This window comes from Vicugna pacos, chromosome 20 (assembly GCF_048564905.1).
Source record: "Vicugna pacos chromosome 20, VicPac4, whole genome shotgun sequence".
In the NCBI taxonomy this organism is placed as follows: domain Eukaryota; kingdom Metazoa; phylum Chordata; class Mammalia; order Artiodactyla; family Camelidae; genus Vicugna; species Vicugna pacos.
Window position 1 is genome coordinate 34,065,395 of NC_133006.1, and position 20,953 is coordinate 34,086,347.

Below are 20,953 nucleotides of genomic sequence, written 5' to 3' on the forward strand. Positions count from 1 at the left end.
GTATTAAAAGTTATTATTTTGTATTTGCTACGTACCCTGCAACACTGCAACAAATTTATGCCCTAACTACACTACTCATTCGTAAACTACAAAACCCCCTTCTGCAATGCAGGCCACCCTACACCAGCCCTAAATCCAGCCTAACCTGTCAATCCTTGATCTACACTATGCCCCTGATGGATTTCACTAGCAGAGTGTGATTATAATCCGCCAAAATGCTGTTATGTACCCTTAATTCAGTAAAACAAGGTAGCCGGCATGCTAATAATTAAAGCAGATTAGAAATGGTTATGTTTTCATGAAGTTCACCCTGAACAAGTTTCTCTTTTGCTCTGCCCTGGAGAACTAAAGTTAATTGACTAATTTGCACACAGCTGCCACACAGTCCCAGGCAAAGAGGAAGCCAGCAGCACTGTCATCTGAGAAGGGCACTAGGAGCCAGGGACAAATGGCCCCCACTCCCACCCCAAGAGAATGAAGCCTTAGGACCTTTGTCATCATACCCCCACGCTGACCAGATCCTCCTATGGGTGAAGGTGATGGGCAGTCATGTAGCTGAAGGACAGGGTGTTGTCCTTTCCTACCAAACTCACAAACTTCTGTTCCCCAAACACAGGTGAAGATGATGCTAGATGCATAACCCTCCACTCATGTCTGTAAACATGGATAATATTATTACACATTCCAATACGTGATGTGATTAAACAAACAAACAAACCAACCTTGAACTCCCTCTCTTGAGATGATGCATTTTTCAAACTGGGGCAGAGCAAATGTTTGTCACAGAGCACCCGAAACAAAGAGGGCTTAGCACGGCTACACTCACTCAAGTGTCTTTAAAAAGAGTAACGTGCAAAGTCCAGTACACTGGCAGAGACACTTCCTACACATGCAGGCTAACTGTGCTAACAACAAATACAATGACACCTTCTAAGACACAGCGCTGAGGATTAAGAGAAAAAGAGGGGATGGAAATTAACACAGAGTCTATACCATGGATGTTCTAAAACGAAGACACTGCATGGTAGAGGAAAACAAAGACTTGGAGCTGCCCATCTCAAATTTCAGATCTAAAGTACAGTTTGGTGAAGGATTTTTAAATATCCACACGTGGTCGCTCTTAATTGTTTCCTCTTAATTTTCCACCATACTCAGTTCATTACATACACACAGCTAGATAGTTTCTGAAAAGTAACTATAATTCTATGGAAAGGGTAAACAAAGGCCAGCTCAGGGGATTTGTTTTCCCCTTTCCCCAACCTTTCAAACAAACAGATTCTAAGAAAAAGTAATTAACCTACTCATCCAGGAAAACACCGAGTATGAGAATGGAAAAGGAAAGAAATGAAATATGAATTCTAAATTGGGGGCAAGGGGGAGACAACACATGACACAAAATGAGGCAGATAACCAGCAAAGTGTTTTTTAAACACTCAATTAAAAGTATTATTATATAATGTCACTGTCCCTGTTTGACCATTAAGCCACAACTCCTATCAAACGACCACAGCCAACTTCCTGATCAAACTATCTTAAGCTTATTTAGGAAAGTCATTTAAAAAAAAAATTTAAAACCTCCCGATAAAAGTTTTAACAACCGATTAAACATCTACTAAGTTGGTTGCATACCAAGTGGATTTTGCTTTCCTGATGATGGGGAAATTTTTTCAGAAACGCCACATTTAAGTCTTCAAATTTTAGGAAACATCTCTTGAGCAATTGCAAAATAGTATCTAATATACTCAAGAATACAACTGGTGAAAATCAATTAAAATGAACAGTAAAGACAGGAATTACAAGTTGGCAACTTCTCAACCAATTTTTACGGCAGGAAAATGTTTTGTTTGGCCCAAAGCCTTTTGTTTTTTTTTTTGTTTTTGTTTGGTTTGTTCATTTTTAATTGTAAATAGTGGACAGTATTTAGAAACCAGGAAATTTTAAACTAAAATCCAAAATTCTGACTCGTCTATCAAAAAAAAAAAAATCAGGAGATCAGGTTGGGCCCAAGTATGTTCCAACGGGGCCAAAAAACTGGCACCTAGTTTGAAGTCCCTGGTTTAAGGCACCAATGTTTTCAGCCTTGGGTACTAACCTTTTCCTCGACGGCCCTTCTTCAAAATCTGAAGAACTAACATCGTTGCTAGTCGAGGACACTTGGGATGCATCGTCCTTCTCATTCTCTGACTGTTCTGATGCTGGTCCTAATCCCTTAGACTGGCCATTACCAAGGAGCCCTACAGGTGAGAAAAGGGGACAAACACTTAAATACATGACATCAGGAAGCAGCACTTTACCACAGTTAACCCTACACAGTGGCTGGTGAGGGCAGACAAGGATCCGGAGAGGAGAGAAGGAAAGGCACGTATCCCTCGTGAATGGAGGGGGGGGAAGTCACACCTCATCCTACTTTAGACCTCACACAAGAGTGGAATGCCTACCAAAGAGATCATTTCAAAGGGAACAAATTCCAGCAGAAATCTGTAATGGTGATACTACGCTGCAGAGTTCTTTCTGAAGCACATCAACATCTCGCAGGGCTGGGGAGGAGAAAGGAAGAAAGGACCTCAATCCAAACTAGTTATCCTTTCAGGACTAAATATTTTACTCTAGAAACACCAGAATCCTTTCTGGAATTGTCTTCAGGAAGCAGTACCTGCCACACAAGAAAAAGCATCATTACTCTGCAGCCATATGACTTCTTAACTAGAAATTCAACTGTACAACATTCTCTTCATTAGCAGGCCATAAGATCAGGGTCACCACATCTGCCTTTGATCGTCTCAAAGGATGAGGATTCTCCATGATGGTGTACATGGCCCAGTTTAGCAGTCAGGCCACAATCATGGGTAACGAATAAAAAGCCTGGCTGGTTTGCCTCCACTCAGGTGTCCCTGCATCTGAGGTTCTGGATACAATGTAGGTTCCACCAATCAGAAGCTCGCATCAGTACAAGCGTCCACAGCAACTGGCCCCTGTCTAGTCACCAGCCTTTGGGCATCAGTAGAAACACAAGCACAAGGTCTGCATTTTCACAGCTTCAGTGTCTGGCTTTTACGTGAAGCCAAAAGGGCAAGGTGGCCCTTTGATTTTTGTTCTCCTGACCCTTCCAGGAAATTGATAAGCACTTACATCCCTGTATTAAATCCCTTTTTGGTTGAAGCACTTAAAGAGTGGTTCCTATTAGTTGCAGCAAACACCATACAGAACACACTATTCCACATACTGTTAGGATTTTTTGAAAGAACACAGTATACTGCAACAAAACCCTGGGACTCGGCCTGTTTATGCATGCATTTCCCCAGTTACCTATTTTTACATCATTTCAGAGTATGAGTAATAACATAAGGCTGGAAATCAAATACAATGCAGTAAATAAAATCCCATGGCTGTCACTTAGACTTGTGGCTTTGGGAGTCGTGACTACAATACGGAAATGAAAACACAGACAACTTCCCAGAGAAAGAGAAAATGTGGGGAGTCTGCACTGTGAGGCAAACAGGAGACATAACTGTAGGGAAATCTATGAGTCTAAGGGCTGAAGTGTGGCCAACGTTTCAAAGATTAGAGCAGTGCTATCCGTTACAGTGGCCCCCAGTCACACGGAGGTACTGAGCATTTGAAATATAGCTAGTGTGGTCAAGGAAATGAATTATTATTTTTATTTAACTAATTTAAAGCTGACTCCAACATTTAATAATTTCAAATTAATTCTTGAACTATTTTGGGTGTATTATTAGGCTAAGTCAGATAATTACTAACTACTCTTACCTACTTTTATATATTTTTAACACAGCTCTAGAAAACTAATACTAACACTAGGATGTGGTTGAAATAACACTGCTATTGATCAGCATTCAATTAGAGCGCTGTAATAATGTCACAAGGAGGGAGGGGGGCATGCAGCATCCCACCCAAACAGCAGGATGATACGGCCATAGTTATTAAATGAGATGAGGTTAACAGTTATTAACCAGCCCAGGGACAGAAGTCACATGCGTAAAAAGGGGAGATGATGTATGAGTTACCACACTGGAAAAGAATGGTAAATTTCAAAATAAAAATTTTGGTTACATAACCATATATATAAAATGAACTTTTTAAAGGGAGATATGCCTCTTACATAGAAGTGTACTCTTGCTTGAATTCAAATTTTTCAGTAGTACATAAGTACATAAAAGACAATAAAGCAGGAAAGGAGGAAGGAAATGTAACTTCATTTTCTTAACACCTACCATGTGCCAGGGCACTGGGGATAAAGGCATAATCAAAACCTAAATTCTAGTAGTGAGAGGAGACACCTGTGTGTATGACGCAGCAGCACGTACAAAGCAGAAACTTGACACTTGCAGGGCAAGTGACAGGAGAGGACAGTGAAGATGAATCACTAGGGCCAGCAAGCAAACTTGCAATAGTAAAACAAGAACAGCCACGCTGGTATTTGCAATACACCTAAAAGCAAAAACCAAAACAGTGGTGGTGCCAGTGGTAGTGAAGGCGGAAGGGGTGGTTGGCTGTCTTGACTCTGTATGTGGATCAAGGAGGAAGTAAGATGGGACTGGGCGTTGGGAGGAGAATTCGGGTTAGAAGTACTTGCTGTATCCTTTTTGTATCCTTTGAGTGAGTGAGTGAGTGAGTGAGTGAACAAACAAGTGATTTGGCAGAGAAAAGTTAAGCTACGCAAGGACAGCTATATGCTCGTCCTTCAGACAAGAATAACCTCAGTAGACTGTAAAGAGCAGTGACTCTCAAACTTGTCCTACAAGTCTCCCCGGGCCTCACCCCCAGCGTGTTCTTTTCTAACAGATTTCCAGGTGCTGCGGCTGCTGCTTTGGCTGGTCTGGGGACCACATTTTGAGAACCACTATTGTAGGAGGAAGCAAGGTTCAAGGCAGGAAGAGATCTTGTTGGCCTCAGGCACTGAAAGCTCTGGGCAAGTGTGCACTAGATCTGAGGAAACCGATTATGATGCCATAAGCTGTCATAACACGACCCACAGTAAGACATCCCAGCCCAAAGTTCTGCTGGGGCATTATTCCCCCGAAATCATTAATGTTCTGAAGGGAGAGATGGCGGCTTACAAAACTTATCACAAAGCCATCAGTCCGCTGATGACAAATACAGACTTTAAAAAGAAACACATGCTGGGGAAAAAAAAAAACACATGTGTTTAAGAGACATCAATGTAAAACAGTGATATAGATATATGATGTTTCTTCCCTCCTAAAATAATCACGGCCCAAGCACAAATTCAGAAAAACTGGCTTATGAAATTTCACATGAAGTGGGGGTTAACCGACTTGCATGGGAGGCTCAACGTGAGGCAAAATGGATGATGCTCTGAAACACTAAAGCACAACCAAACTCTGATGAAAGGAACTGAAGTGGTGAATCCACTGTCCCAAGCCCTCATCAGACTAGTATCTTCAAAGAACTCCAAAGTTTCCCTCATTCCAAGGATTAACAATGTCTGATGATCTGCAGTGGAAGAGACATGGGTGTTCATTCACTTTCCAGTTCAGGAAAAGGGGGCCCACAACTGGGCACTGGCTGCCTGTTCTGCAAACTCGAGGGCCTCGGCTTTTCCTCACCTTTAGAGGAGGCGAGATGATTTGCTCTGCATGTGACCGACTTTCTCAGTTTGAGTGCTCCCATCCTGTACGTGAGTACCGAGAAAATGTACATTTATTTTTAGTTAGACAGTCTACATGGTTGGATGAACCTGGGCTTTTTGTCTTTTGCACACCCCCACCCTCTTTTTCACATCTCCAATGTACTAGCTTCCCACCCCCTTTTCATTTTGAATGTTTTCATCCAGCTCGTGCACCTGCCCAGTCCAGGAGAGCCAGGTCAGCAAGACGGAACGTGATGCCATGGGGCAGGACAGCCATTATTCTAACACCAGACGAGCCAGTGTGCATGGCCTTTGCTTCCCCCTTTCCAACAAAGCCCTGCCAACAATTTTTAAGATTATTTTCAGTCAATGAGAAGTAATGACATCCTCTTTGAAATACACAGGCTGGTTTTGTTTTTCCAAGCCCCTCCCCCCACCAACACAAACCTTTGTCAGGGAGGAGGTGGGGAGGAGGTTACCGGAGGAAACGGACCAGCCCACAGACTCGGTCTCCCCACCCCAGCGCTCGTTCTCCTCTATTAATATTCAGTAGGTGGAACTTAAATTAAACCATGCCTATTGTCTTGCACAAAAGCAATAAATATGAGCTGAAAACTCCAAACCACTGGGGTAAAGGCAGCTTGGGGAACGCCTGTGACCCCGGCAAGTCCCCATCAGCTGGCAGGAGTGGCGAGTCACAGGCCTGAGACCACTCAGCCACCACAAGGGCAGTGCCCACGCTCACAATCCAAAAACCCCAAGGTAACCAAATTCAGGAGCTTTTCTTCCCATCTCCCAAGTAAGCAAGCGACAAAAAGGCTTTCAAAAGGCAATACACCCAAACCGGTTCATCCTAAGCCTGGACCAGCAACAGCAAAGAGGGAGAATTTCTGTTCTCGGAGGCTGAAGATCCGTGTGCACGAACTTCGCCCTCCTGCCTTCACGTAAAAGGGGACAAGGAATTTGAAACACAGACGAGGCCAAAGATTCCTTCAGCTAAGCAAGGGGTGAGAGCTACAGATTTCAGAACACAAACATCTACAGAGAAGGAGATTCTTTCCTAACATCTGAACAGGGGGACCAGAACGGTCTTTATAATTTTATGTTTCAGACACAAAGAAGTTCCGCCAGTCCTCCCATTAGCTACTCGGGATACAAAATTGAAGGAAAATCTAGTGCCTGTATTTTACACAAGCGATGCCTAAAGGAGGGTTAAAGAGAAAGGAAAACAAGGAGACCTTTGAAGCTGTCCCCGAGCTTCCAAAACATCTGGAGCACACGGACGTATTAGCATATTAGGGAGAGTCAATGTGCTTGGCTTTGTTGTGGCAGAGATTCACAAAAGGTAATTCTGTATTATAGAGCCAATGCCCGTCTGTCACCCTGTCACTGTGAGACAAGGTATCACATTACATATTAAACAGTCACGCATCCAAAGAGAGCTTTCATTTTCAGCAGCAGTGGTGGGAGGGGGGGGGCTGCTGCATTTGGAGTTGAAAGATTAGAAAAGCAGCCCCCGTGGTTGAGGTGGGACCCTCTCTGAGGCATGCAGAATGCCTAGTTTGCTGCCATTATTAGTGCAAGATAAAGCTTATTTTCACTCAAATTTGGTGGGGGGGGAAACTAGATTGTTTGCTTTTGCGTGTGGATGCCAGGGAAAATCTGGCTCAGGCCAGCTTCACGGGGTCAACATGAATATCGAGTTTAAACCCAACTGCACACAGTCAGGTCAGCAGCTGAGCGTCTGCATCGATCCTAGGGTTCCAGGGGAGGGGTGAGCAGTGCATAGGGGTCTGCAAAGCTAAGCCCAGGCCCGTCTGTTGACACCCTCTCCATCTCAAAACGCCGAGGTAGTTGAGAACAAATAACAGTCTTGAGGCATGATGTCAGTGCCACACTCATGGTCAACGAAGCACAAACGAGCGTGGCTTAATACCTCAGCTTATGGAAAATAATTACCCCCTTCCCTCAGGAGAATGGGCCCTGACAGACCAGGGCTCCCCTTTGTCTGCTCTCAAATCAGCTGTGGAGATTTCCCACTCCAGCCACAAAAATGGAGTCCAAAAAATAGCCCCAACAACCCCTCAGAAGAGCCCCCAAGATACAGGGGCAACACAGGTTTTCGTTAAACATCCAAAAAGTAGACAGACAGACAGACATCTGATAGTCCCCCAGGAGTCCCTCACCATCACCAGACATTTTTCCCACAAAACCTTCTCAGCAATCTGAATCTCCTTTTGCACGCTCCCTTTTTTGAGACAAGATATTAGATTAAAAACCCGACGCAGTAACAGGGAAAAAGTTGGGCCCCTGGGTAGGCGAGGATGTCTGACCCCATCCTTGTCTCCTACTTCAGGACCAAGCAAATGACTGCATCTGAGAGGCACTAGCAGGACAAGAGGCGAACAGAACCCTTCAGCCCAGAAGGCATTTCCTCACCTTGGGGCACAAAGGAAAAAGCCAGCAGACATGTCACGTTTACATACAGAAGGGGGACCAGACGCTGCTCTTACTAAACCCCACACAAGTGAGCACCACCAAGAGACAGAAGACCTCTCCTTTCCCATGTCCTGACCAGGGGTCACAGGAGGAGGGCAAACAGTGCTCATGGAGAGGCTCCAACAACAACAACCAGAAAGCCATAGCGGAACTTCACTGGGTATGAAATTCCCTCAGCGGGAAGGAGCCATGATCTCCAGGAAAGATTTCTGGAGGGGGCCGAGAGGCTACTGAAACTCTGATGATCACAACAGTGAGCAAAACATAGTGTGCGTTCTGGCACAACTCCCTTACTGCTCCGAGGCAAAGGCTCCTTTCTCCCTGTACTCCCCCTGCCCCATTGTTCATCCTTAATGAGAATTTTCTAACAATCAGAACAGGTACAGGATCTTGAGTAATAGTAACTACTGAAATATGCGACCACATGGCTCTACAATGAAAAGTTCTATTCCACATCCATTCATCTTAAAACTCTTCTATCCCAGATCCATGTCCCATCCCAATACCTTATTAACTTCTAAACCGGCAAACCAGTCAGCCCAGTTTAGACTGTCCAAAGGCATGAATCCTTGGAATCCCCTAGGATATGCAACATAAGTTTCTATCAGCTAAGTGAAAGGGTTCCACTGCGCAGGTGAGGTGGCCCAGAACTGGACACCCTAAAGGTCAAAAACTGCCTTCAACTTTAGAAGAAGTGCTTAAAGACAGTGCTAGGCTCAGTGAGGCTGGTGTGGAAGACAAGCCACAGAACAATGGATCGCTGCAGAGCATGGGAACTTAGAGGCAGACACGGCAGAGGTAAACATGGGGCATTTTTAGAGAAATTCTGTTAGATACATAAATGAGACCAACATGCCCAAAGTCTTACATTCAGATAAGCTGACATGCCAAAATCTGGTTTTACAAATCACAGAATTTGCGGTTCTCAAAGGGAGAGTTCCACATGCACAGCATATTCTCAGACAGCTAGCGATACTCTACCTTTAAGTAACTCCAATATACGTGTGTGCATGTATTTAGGGTATAGATATAGACAGATACAGATAATCATTAAAGCTTCACATCGTCATTACATGTACCTCACAAAGAGAAATTAGAAATTACCAAAAGAAACCAGCTCTCCTGTAATAACAAGCCTCTACAAAGTTAAGCAAGGCTGGCTTTAACGCAAACTGACAAATCCTATAGTTACTAGTTTGTGTACAAGTCAGTGAAGATACATGGGAACAACTCCAAATACTGTGTCCTAACATCTTAATTCATGGATAAGTTAATATCCCCATCCTTACTCCCAAACCTCTCTGGCTGCCTTTATTCTCTAAGACCGTAAAATGGACCCACAGAAGTTCAAAACTATGTTTTGTTCACAGCATGACTGGGAGGGGCAGAAGTTTCCCAGTACACTCAGTACTCACATATAGACAAGTCAACTAAACACCCACTTCTCAGATGACTATGATGAAGGATTAAGTGGGCTATTGAAAGTCCAAAAAAAAAAAAAACCTGCTGACAACAAGCAAGTTCAGAGAGGCCTACTGCCTCGGAGAGCTGCCTTCTCTCCCGAGTGGAAATCTAACGGAAACCTAATGGAAATGGTACAGAAGGCAGAACCCCAGAAACCTGGCCTCAGAATCTGCAAAGATTCGAGGCACCCACAATTGATGGCTGCTAAAATTCACCTATGTTTATATTCAGTGATATAAACATGGATGAATGCACGAAATACAGGAGAAGAATCAAGCACTCAGAGTTTAAAGCTTTAAGGTTGAACCTAGAATCACCCAACCGGTACCTGTTTACATGCCTCAGTTTCCTCCATCTTTCAAGGAGGGACACAGAAGCGGAGAAAGAAAAGTATGAAAGGAAATGAAAACCATGCATGTTGTTTATAAAGGAAACCAAAGCTATGGTGAAGATGAACTAATTAACTTTAATCAAACAACTATTTTTAAATGCTGGGAAATGATCACATAAATTGGCAATAAAATAAAGGGACCAGTCATAGCTGGATGGCATTCCGTCCCCAGAGAAGGGTCTAAATTCACACAAGCTTGGCTAAAAACTGCAGATTTGGCTAAAATGGTCAACAGAGCTCAATGCTTTAAGAGCGACATTAATTCTCTCTTGTAAATTTCCACAGTGCCTTTGCAGGAGCCACCACTGCCCCTAGGGAGGATATCAAACCTAAAAGAACATTAACATTAAGCAAATCGCAACATTTTTTACATACTCATATATATATATAGCACCTTGCCATCCATAATGGATTTAATCAGGACCCCAGCAGGGAAACCCACAAAAGGCCTATTTCTCCAACAAAAGCCCTAGCAGCCTGAAACAAATCTAGAGCTATTTGGTTTTTATTTTATTTATAGGAACAGACCTTCTATCCCAGGTTCCTCAAGATAAGCCACCAAAAACTGCACCTGACAGACCCGTGGAGCAGCCATCCTCAGAGCCGGATCATTGCAGAGAGACAGAGAGGAAGAAGGACAGAGGGAGGGAGGAGGGAGGGAGAGCGCGGCGAGGCAGGCTCCAGAGCACTTGTCAACAATCCTCCCCTGCACGCAATAAGCAGGCGGCAGTGCAGATTCCGGCAGTGCAGATTCCGCGCGGCAATAGGACGGCCAGGCAGCACAGGGGCCGAGGGGGAGGGGAGGCGCCAGGGAGAGAAGGTTATTTATGTGGCTGGGAGGGATTCTAACACCAAAGAGGAGGGGTCTGGGGCTCTTTTCTCCCTCCCCGATAAATTAGAATGAGAAAAAGGGAAAGCTCGACTAGCTTTCTCATCCTGCAATTTCCTCAACCTGCAATGCAGACAAATCCTTATTTTAGAATTTCCGACACTGAGGGGGTGGGGGACACCTCAGGTGGGGGCAGTTGAATTGTCCACACTTCTGTGTGTCCAGTGCCAGACTGCCCCCTTCTCCGTGCACGCACTCCCCCCAACCCCGGCAGCGGGGTCCGTGGCACACTTTCAATTGCATCCCTTTTTAATATCATAATCTGTGTCATTCAGCACTTGCCTTTTATTTATTTTTATTTGTTTTTTTGGCTGGGAAACCTGGGCAGCTCTCCAGAGAGACTGCAGAAATCTCTCTCTACACGCTCCTCCTCCAGCCGCCCCCCTCCCCATCCCTGCTCCCAGGGTGCTTCATTACTTATGTGATGACCGCATGGGCCACCGCTGCATTCCCCGCCCCCAACACCCAGACGGCCCTCCCCCAGGCACATAAATTCATCTAATCTAATAAAACAGAAGCTGTTTTCCCCATTGTTTCTGGAGGATCTTTCACAAAATGGGCTCTGTGGCCTGGCAGCTGCCGAAAGGGGTGAAAAGGCAACATTCCTGCAGGGCTGGCCAGCTCCTTGGCCTCCCATCACTGCAGCTCGCATCTCCTCTCACGTGTCATAAGCTTTTTTGATTTTCAAAGTCGATTCTTTTGAAGCTTTCGAACTTCAGCTGGCAATTATAACGTTCAAAACACATGCTCTGGACACCACCCCACACCCTCCTCTTTCTGCCTTTCTTGTGGGGCAAAAGGGTGGTGGCCACACATGCAGAGAACCCACGTGGCCTTGAGAGCTGGACTCACAGATTTGTCCAAGGCAACTGGGGAAAGAATGCCCCTTTACTGTCATTTTTAGTTTGTTGTTGTTATTTAACTACTGATTGAGCAGTTTCTTGGCTTTTCACAGGTGCAGTTATTTCACAAAGACCCTGAGGGCAGCTTTGTTAGCTCGGCAGGGCTGGTCCCTAACCCTTTCTGCTATAGCTGGCTCCCAATTTCTAAATCACCATGACCTATCTACCTGCCTCACTTTCAAACAAAAAGTATCAGGAGGCAGGGGATGGTCTTCCCTAACCGCTACCTGATTTCCGCCAATTTAAAACCAAAATTACAGATAGGGCCCTAGAGATAACCTACTACAATCTTCCACTTTACAGATGAGTAAACTGAAGCTTATGCAGGTCTGGTTCTTAGCCAAGATCACAGCGTCAGTTCCTTACAAGCTCTCATCAAGCAGGAGGCCATCCAAGAATCCTAGGTCTTTGGGGATGGGGGCAAGCTAACACACTAGAACAATCTCATGATACAATTCCCTTGTAGAACACACAGGGTTGGAAAATCCCTCTCCAATCATTACATGGCCAGTGTAAGCCCAGAGCAGACCCTCATTCAGTTCTCTCCAGTGCAATACATTTCTATTATGTTGAACAACTGTTTGGCATGGATCCCACTGCAGCATAAGTCATACACAGTCAATTAAAGGACATTTAAGGGATGCCTATTTGGCTTTTTCGTGCTCTTTGTACTGGGATTTGTCTTTGGGTGCCTTCACTAATCAAAACACACAAAACGGAGAGCTGGAAAGGGGATGTGAGGCAGATATTTGAATGTACGGTAATTCTGAAAAAAGATTAGTAAGAAAGCAGGAACCACAAGACATAAACCACCAATCAGAAATGAAGCCTGAGGGTCATGAACAGATACTGGCCATCCTTAACATCCCCACCTCTGACCAATCCAACAGGAGTGTACACAGCCACGGGGGTAAGGTCTATCTGCTCTTTCCTCTCTCTCTTCTCCCTGGCTTCACTGCTCCTGCCTTTTCCCATCAACAGAGAACGTGACAAAGTGTTTAACTTCACAAAGACAAGATATTGGCCCCAGGCTGCTCTTACTTCCAAAATCATCATCAGCATCTGACCACGGACTCTGTATTACCTAAAACACATGCTAAGTTGGCCTTGTGTGTCCACTCTGGCCTGTGCTCTGCTGCTGGGTCGTCCCTGTAAACGTCAATAGGTTTTGGACTGTTTAGATAAAATGCTGGTTTACCAAAGAAGAAACAAATCTTTAGCACCAGATGGACTAATGGCATCAGCACCCTCTGGGAGACACACAGTAAAACTGACAACTAGGAACAGCAACACAACTTTCAGCATTTAAATTCTGAAAAGAGGGAAGGGTAGAAAGGGAGAGACTGTTTCTTTTCAAAGTTAACATGACTGATGGCATCACCCGGTAAGTTTCAACATTCAAAGATCAGAGCAAGTCTCAATTCTTAAATGAAGACAAGACTCCCCAAGTGTTATCAACTCCAGTCTAGCCCTGTTTAATTTTTTATAATATAAAGGATACTTACAAACCCACTAAACATTATCTATTCTGCTTCCCCTACCCTATTTCATTATTTTTTAAATTACAGCACAAATACACGTGCCTAAATAATGTGTTATTTCACTAAGCTTGATTAGGAGCTTCACCAAAAGTGTATCACACTGTGTTAAGTCTTGGAAGATCTTTCTCCCCCAACATGAGGTTACTAAGATCCATTCATGATTTTGCTTATACTCTGCCTAGTCATTTTCACTATTATTTATCATACTCCACTGTATGGATATGTCACAATTCATTTTGATTCTCCTGTTCATCTGAAGTGTTGCTGGTTTATCATGAGCCGTGCAGCAAACATCCTTCTGCGTGCCTCATGGAGAGCAGGTACTAGAGTTTCTCTGGAATACACACCTAGGAGTGGAATTACTGGAAATCCTCAAATATACAAACACTCAAATGTGTAAGTTAACTGCAAACTAGTTTCCAAAGCAGGTGTCAATTTTTGCTTGTGGATCAGCAATGTAACCCTGAATCTCCAAATGTTTGACTATAAAGACCTCTTAGGTCTTTAGGCTCCAGAGTACAAATCACTACAATTGCTACTCCAGAATTTCAGAAAGGATTTCCTATCCAAAGAAACGCTCTGCAGCCAGCCAGGTACATGCCCACCGTCCACCTAATCATCACCTAACCAGCATGACATCTGAGGACCTATTCTGCTGCTGAGAGCTTCAGAATCAAAGACACACCTACGTGCACAACCATTTCATTATCTCTGGGTTGGGCCATCTCCAGTGGCCTACCAGCTGTACTCAGCATTTTAAAAATACATGACTGTAGCAAACCCCAATCGTGGATGTGGATGAAATGTGAAAGAGCAATCCATTTGCTCACCTTAATCAAATCTGGATATCTAATAGTACCCTGTGTTGATTAATTAAAGAACCTGCTGCCTCAGAAGTATTAAGACCTTCTTTTATTCGTGTATCCAGTCAAGGACATCAGCCCATGCTGAAGGCTAGGACCCACTTCATGAAGGAAAGACAAGCCTTCCAGTCCTGTAGTACCCCCGACCACCCATGACCTCCAAAAGCTCTCCAATTTCCTGCTACCTGTACAAGTTACTGCATTCAAGAGGCACCTTAGCATTTGCGTTACATGCTCCAAACAGCAATTTCCCAAAAATACAGGGTGAAGTCAGTTGCCTTGTGTGAGAGAAAAGCATGCAAGATTGCAGAGTCTAGAAGTCCATACAGGAATAAGAGACTGTACTGCATTAGCCATGTACTCAAAAGATATTCCTGTTATTTGGGCTGAATTACACAGTATTGATCATATCACTTACATTATTATTTTAAAAGCCAATACAGAAAAATGATCCACTGCGCTAATATGTGTGACTTTCAAAAACATTACTGAAGTGTGGGCACTATATAGCAGCCATCATAAATAGTAAACATCGCCTGTTAGAATTGTATTTTAGTAAAAGTTAAGACATTGGCAATATACCAAGCAGAATTAAGTACACATGGAGTCTGGCTTGGACCCTTTCCAAGAGGGCTTGGTAATTCCTGAAGTACCACAGCGCTCAACTGCATAATGCATGTGCCTGGCCCTACAGCCAACGTGACTTCTAGGCCACAATGTACAATTATAAAATAATACCAATAATTACAAGGAAACAGAAGGGAGATCTAGGATGGGCAACTGTATGTTAACTAGTGAAACAAACTTGGTTACTATGGTTTCAGTCACTAATACCAATAAAATGGCACTATGATTAAACCAGGAAGTTCAAATTAACAAGCTATCGGGGGCAGGAGGGGAGACAATGTTTCATCAGATTTTTTAATTGAAAAAAAGGAAAAACTGACGTGGTAAGCATCTAAGCCACTAAGAACCATAGTGGTTCAGAGAACACACCACAATTTGGACAAGTCCACCTGGTTCTAACCCTAGTTTTACTCTTCATGAACTGCTTGAACTTGAGGAGAATCACCAAAAGCTCTCTGTGTCTTAGTTTTCCCAACTGTTAAATGGGCATAAGAACAACGGTGGTTTAAGACATTAAAATAATTGTGTATGTAACAGTACCTGTGGCACACAGTGAGTGCTTTATTAAGGGCCACCTGTATGTCTTAATAAAACTTGGGTGCTAATGAAATACAATTTCTTGATACATACTTTTCATAATTTGATTGTAAAAAGAAACAGAAGATAAAATATACTTCAGCTTTTAATGTATGTTTTAAATGATTCGGGTAATGGATTTGAAAAGGTATAGAGAAACGATGCCAAGTTAAAGAACATGATCAACATTAAGATTCTGAAAAAAAATCACAATAATATTAAGTAAAACTCAACCAGAATCACAGCATGGACATTTTATCTATTTACGAATAACGATTAATGGTAAACCACGTTTGCAAAGTACTAAAACAGAGTGGACTCAGGTCACAACTGAAGAGCATTTGGCCACCTTTTAAAATCTAACTCTGTCAAAACCTAGAGTCTCAACAGATGGTGGTAAACTGATACAAGTATTTCTAGAGAGCCACTTGGTAACAGATGCCAACAATTTTCAAAAGTCTCTAATTCAGAAATTTCACTTCTAAAAAGTAGTACTAAAAAATTAAAGAAACAAGAATTCATGTGCAAGAAATGACATAGTTAGTCTTTATTATTTTGTTGGTTCTTTTACTGGTTTAAATTCTTTGTTCATTTTCTTTTAAGTGAGAAAGTTCTATATCAGTTTTCTGAGCCAATAGATTATCAGTGCTTTGGTTTACAAACCTGGCAATAGCCTATGATAGATAGTTCATGAAGGTGTTGGGGTAGCTGGCTTGGGGGCATGTACGGCAAATGACAAGCCCTCATTGTTACTTGATCTCTCAAGCCTCAGTGCCTTTGCACATGCTGTTCCCTCTTTTGCAATATTCTCTTCTCTGTCTGCCCAGAAAGCTCCTGCCCCTCCTGCTGGTCAGCCTTCAAGGACACACCCAACCCACTCTGCAGATGATATTCTATATAATATCTGCCGTGATGAGCAGGAGTTTACCTGATTGTCAGGAGGAGTTAGTCTTCCTCATCTTAATAACCCTCAAAACCTAGCATAAGCTAGAGAAAAATAGTTGACGCCTAATAAATGCTGTTCCAAGAGTAAGCTGTTTCTTGAGACCATGGGGAGGCCCCTTTCTAAATAAAATGTATCAAAGACCAATCCCCCTCCCTTTTTCCTCCTGGAAAGGAAAATGTTTCAAATAATTATCTCTTTGTGTTTCAAAGTATTTGGCTAGGGAGTACTTCATTTAATTTACAATAAACTGATCTGTTGCCATTCTCTGATCAAAATTAGGAATTCTTGAGAAATAACCTTCAAATTCTCAGGTGAAATAAAGTTAGAGATTTCATAAATTTAACACTAACCTTCACATTATGTTTTATAGATATTTAATTTTTTAATGATTTCCTTTTTAAAGTTTCATTTTGGAGCCGATTAATTTTTTTAAATCACAATTTCAAATACTTAGTAACATGACAGAAATTCAGTTTAATTTAACCTGTAGAGGTTCCACTGCATAGAACAATTATGTTGGGTTTAAAAAAATACATAAGTGTACAGAAAGCAGACCAGAAGAAATAAACTAGTAATAAAAACCAGTATTCTCCCCAGTGGCAATCTGCATCATTTTATGAAATTTCCAAATTTTCCACAATTAAAATGAATTTCCTTAATTAACTACAAAGTAAAAAGGAAATCTTAAAAATTATTAACATGGTATCAAAAGGAAAAACATAGGTGTGTTGCCATCATAGAACTAGCTTCCAAACACAACAGTACTTAATGAAAAGGAGCAGCTATTCTAAACATTGCTTATGTGGCCATAACAAAAAACCCTAGATGAGGTACATGAGGACAGTAGACAACTCTGGAGACCGTGAAACATCGCTATATTGAAGTCAGGGATAATGTAAGTATTGTGACATTAATACCATGGGCAGGAGTATTCTGGAATTGCCCCAAACACTAAAAGCATGTGAATCAAATCAAACATTAATATTTGTTTCACTTTGTCAGCAGTTGTCTACATAACACATCAAGAGAATGTTTCTGAAATTAATTACACTGGCCATCTGAAAAGACGTCCAGCCAAAAACAAGAAGAAGAAAAGACAGAGCATGAGGATACAAGAGAAGAACTCCACCGCTATGCCCATCCTGGCTCTGTAACTGCACGATCTACTCTGGTAGCCTTTGGTCACATGTGGCTTTTAAAATTAACTGAGCCTAGCAGTCAGACTGGCTAGGTATCAAGGAAGCAGGAGTCACAAGTGGCTAGTGGCCACTGTACAGGACAGCGCCGACACAGAACATATCCTCGCCCAGAGCTCTCCTGGATGGAGCAGATCTACAGACTTTTCAAACACTTCGTCTCCAGACCCTGCAGCCAAGCCTGCAGGCAGCAGCAGTCCACGTTATCTCTCTGCTGTCCTTGGCTAGGAGCGAAGACCCAGTAAAAAGGGCACATTAGACAGACAGACGGCAGGGAGAAGGGAAAGTGGGAGTGAACAGAGCAGCAAGCTGACAAATCCCCTCAGTTCAGCGGCAGATGGCTCACGGTGTAATCTAGCTCTTAAAGGAGGGGAGAAGGGAAAACGGGAGGGTGGAACCATTCAAAAGCCACAAGCTTATTCAGAAAACTAAAAAACGGCAGAAACTTTTTCTATGCAAAGCAATTACCCCAAAGGGGGATTTTTATCACAAATGGTTTTAGGTGATACCCATGTAGCCTGCGGGTGAAAAGGTCAGCGAGTATCAACTAAGATGCACAAAGTGCCACAGGAAACTGTTGGAGTTAGACTTGCAGCCTGCTGCCCTCACAGTGACAGGGGCTGAGAGGTGTGAACCCACAGAGGACTCTGGCTGGCTGCCTTGGTGTCTACACCTGTGTGAGACCTCCACAGAGAAAGCATCGCCCTCCCACTCCTGTGCTCAGGGAGAGGCGGGGGTGAGGAAGGATGCTCCCGCCACAGGAGAGAAGGAGTGGCCAACGATGACACATTTCCTCTAGATTACCTCCTATCCACTTCCCTCCAAATTCTGCGAAAGCACCCAAATGTTTCCAAACCCAACAGCACAGGGCATCGGGCAAACTGGAAGAATTCGAGTCTGCCATAAACATACCCTGTCATCCCTCTCACTGAAACAGAACCAAGTGAGACAAAGGGGTGTCAAGTGCTTTACTTTACTTAAGGACGAAACCAGTGTGGGGATGACTGCTCAGAGCGATACCCAGTTACTGGCAGAACTAGAATTATAAGACAATGTCAGTGCTTACTACAGCACATCAAATTTTTGACGCATCCAATATTGCTTTAAATGGCTGGAATCCAGGAATTTGGGGTTAATGTGATTTGACAGATTGCAGTATGAGTGGTTACATAACACAGCCCCTATCCTTTCTAAAAGGCAGCTGAAAATATATAGGCCCTAAGAATTTTCTTTCGACTGTGACCTGAAGTTTAGGTGCCATTCTGATGTACTCCAAAGTCACTTTCCCCCTCTGCTGGCCTCAGGTCTGTCCCCACCAGCCCAGCTGGCACAGATCCATCTTCTTCCACATACCAAGCACCAGCTCAGGAACCATCCTCTCAGGCTCCTCAGAGCCCACAGAATTCAGTGCTCTGTGCACAGGTAGGGGCGCCCTGCCAATACAAACCTAACTCTTACTACTCCTACAGGGCAGGTTTCCCAGCACCACCGAGGAATGACCTGCTGGGGAAAACTAAACAGGGATCACTTCCTTCTAGCGTGGTCGGGGTTTCTTCTCTCCAAGTCCTAGGGTGAGGTCTAATTACAGGATGCTGGCACCCAGACGCAGGGAACCAAGCAACCTGACTTTAATGCAGTCTCTTAAGTGTGCTGTTTAATGACAAAGCCACAGCTTTTATGAGAAGTGGTTAGGTAATGTATACCTAGAACCTCAATAACAAGTGCCCTTTGAATTCTTCCCTTCTGCCAGGTACTAAGGACTTTAAATTAATCACCCCATTAACCCGAAGAATATCACCTCTGAGAAAGGAATCATTCCGCCACTTACAGAGCTAAGCAGCAACGAACAGGAGCCAAACAGAATGGCCAGACCAGGTTTGTTAGTTCTTTTCACCCTTGGTGGGACTGAGAGCCATCCTTTCAGGGATGACAGCATGGTCTTCTCCACCAATTTCCAAGAGTGGAGCGGGAGGGCTGTGACCTCCTGGCCCAGAACCGGCAGGAGGGTGAATGCCCAGTAGTTCTCTCCAGGAAGCCTCTAGATCATGTGCATTCACAGCTGCAGGGCCGCTCAGACCCATGCACCCAAGCCCGCCTCTGTTACAGCCACCTGGAAAGGCACACTTCTTGTTCACACAGACGCCTTCTCTCTGAGGATGTGCCATATAGATGTTCTGAGCTCTCTCTCTCCTCACCACTCCCCACTAAAAAACCCAGTCAATTCCTCAGACAGAAGGCATTCTTGACCATGATTATGCTTCACACGGAGCTAAGAAACTGGAGGATGTGTGACAAGTCAGCCCATGGTGGTGACCAGCATCCTCCCATCCACTACCAGGAGTAGCCACTTGATGGCAATCTTAACCTATTCCCTTGGAATTCTTCCATAAAGGGAGACCCCGGGAGGGAAGAGGCACCACGGGGGCTGGCTGACACTGTGGACACTGCTAGCGAGGGCATCTTTGCTGGGCCTGCGAGTGCGGCGGCAGAGGTGTCCAAGGATGGAGCAGCACTCTCCCGGGGGCTACTCTCCATGCCCAGACACCTCTGGGGGCCCAGGGAGGAGTGATGACACGCAGCCTGCAGTCAGACAGCTCGGGAAGACGGAAACCTCTCAGGCCCCATGGCCTGTTCACACTGGGCTTTCCACCAACAGACTGAAGTGCGAGGCAGACAGATGGTAACAAACAGGATAATAAATCAATGGCAAGTTCCTGCTTCTTATCTCAGCACCTTGTCCCCTGAAACCATAGAAGAAAAGCCAAAAAACGAAAAAAGGCAACTTTCCTTAAAAGGTGCAACACTTGTTGAATCTAGCAGCCTGCCATTTTCCTTCTGATTTAAGTTGTAAAAGACCAGGGGGTGGGGGGGAGGAAGACGGACCAGAAAGCTATTTGCATCTCCTGCAGAAAAGGCTCTCCAGAAAAAAAAAGAATGAAAGAAACACACTGTAAATTGCCTTCACTAGACACTTCTATTTTCAGTGGCAAGAAGATTAACATCAAAATGTGGGCAGAAGGGGGAAGGAAATGGGACTATTATCAGGAGCCAGTCGGCTATCTCAGCTTGGATGACAACGTGTCCCCCCACACAGTTCGACCTGGCCCTGTGCAATGGCTTCGTAACTCTTGGCTTCTGGATTTATAAGGAGGGTTCAGTTGGAGAGTGGAGTGTGTGCCAATATTTTCCTCTGAGGGATTCAGAAAGTGCCAGCTGAGAGACTTCCAGCTCACCCTTTACAACTGTAACACTTTCCAACTGGAAAGGCCCTTTTCAAAAAACAGCACTAGTCTGAAGTCAGGTCAAGGACTCAGTGAGCCGGGGTAAAGCCACCGGGGTAAAGCCACCGGGGTACAGGCTAGGCCATTTCAAGTGCAGATCCCTCTAGAAATCTGCAGAAGCCCCTGCTTGCCAAAACGGAGTATGTCCACTGCCGTCCCATCTGCCC

At 44.0% G+C, this 20,953-nt stretch overlaps 1 protein-coding gene across 5 annotated transcripts in view; it reads right to left on the reverse strand.

Moving 5' to 3' along the window:
• The window catches only part of JARID2 (jumonji and AT-rich interaction domain containing 2), a 228,546-nt gene that overhangs the window by 89,450 nt on the left and 118,143 nt on the right, over nucleotides 1-20,953 (reverse strand). For 4 of the 5 annotated variants that reach the window (XM_072945636.1, XM_072945634.1, XM_072945635.1 and 1 more), the window contains exon 4: nucleotides 2,093-2,234. The exons of the other annotated variant lie outside the window; for it this stretch is intronic. In XM_072945636.1, coding sequence (XP_072801737.1) covers nucleotides 2,093-2,234 — 142 coding nt within the window. The remainder of the gene's footprint in view (nucleotides 1-2,092; nucleotides 2,235-20,953) is intronic. 5 annotated transcript variants of the gene reach the window in all.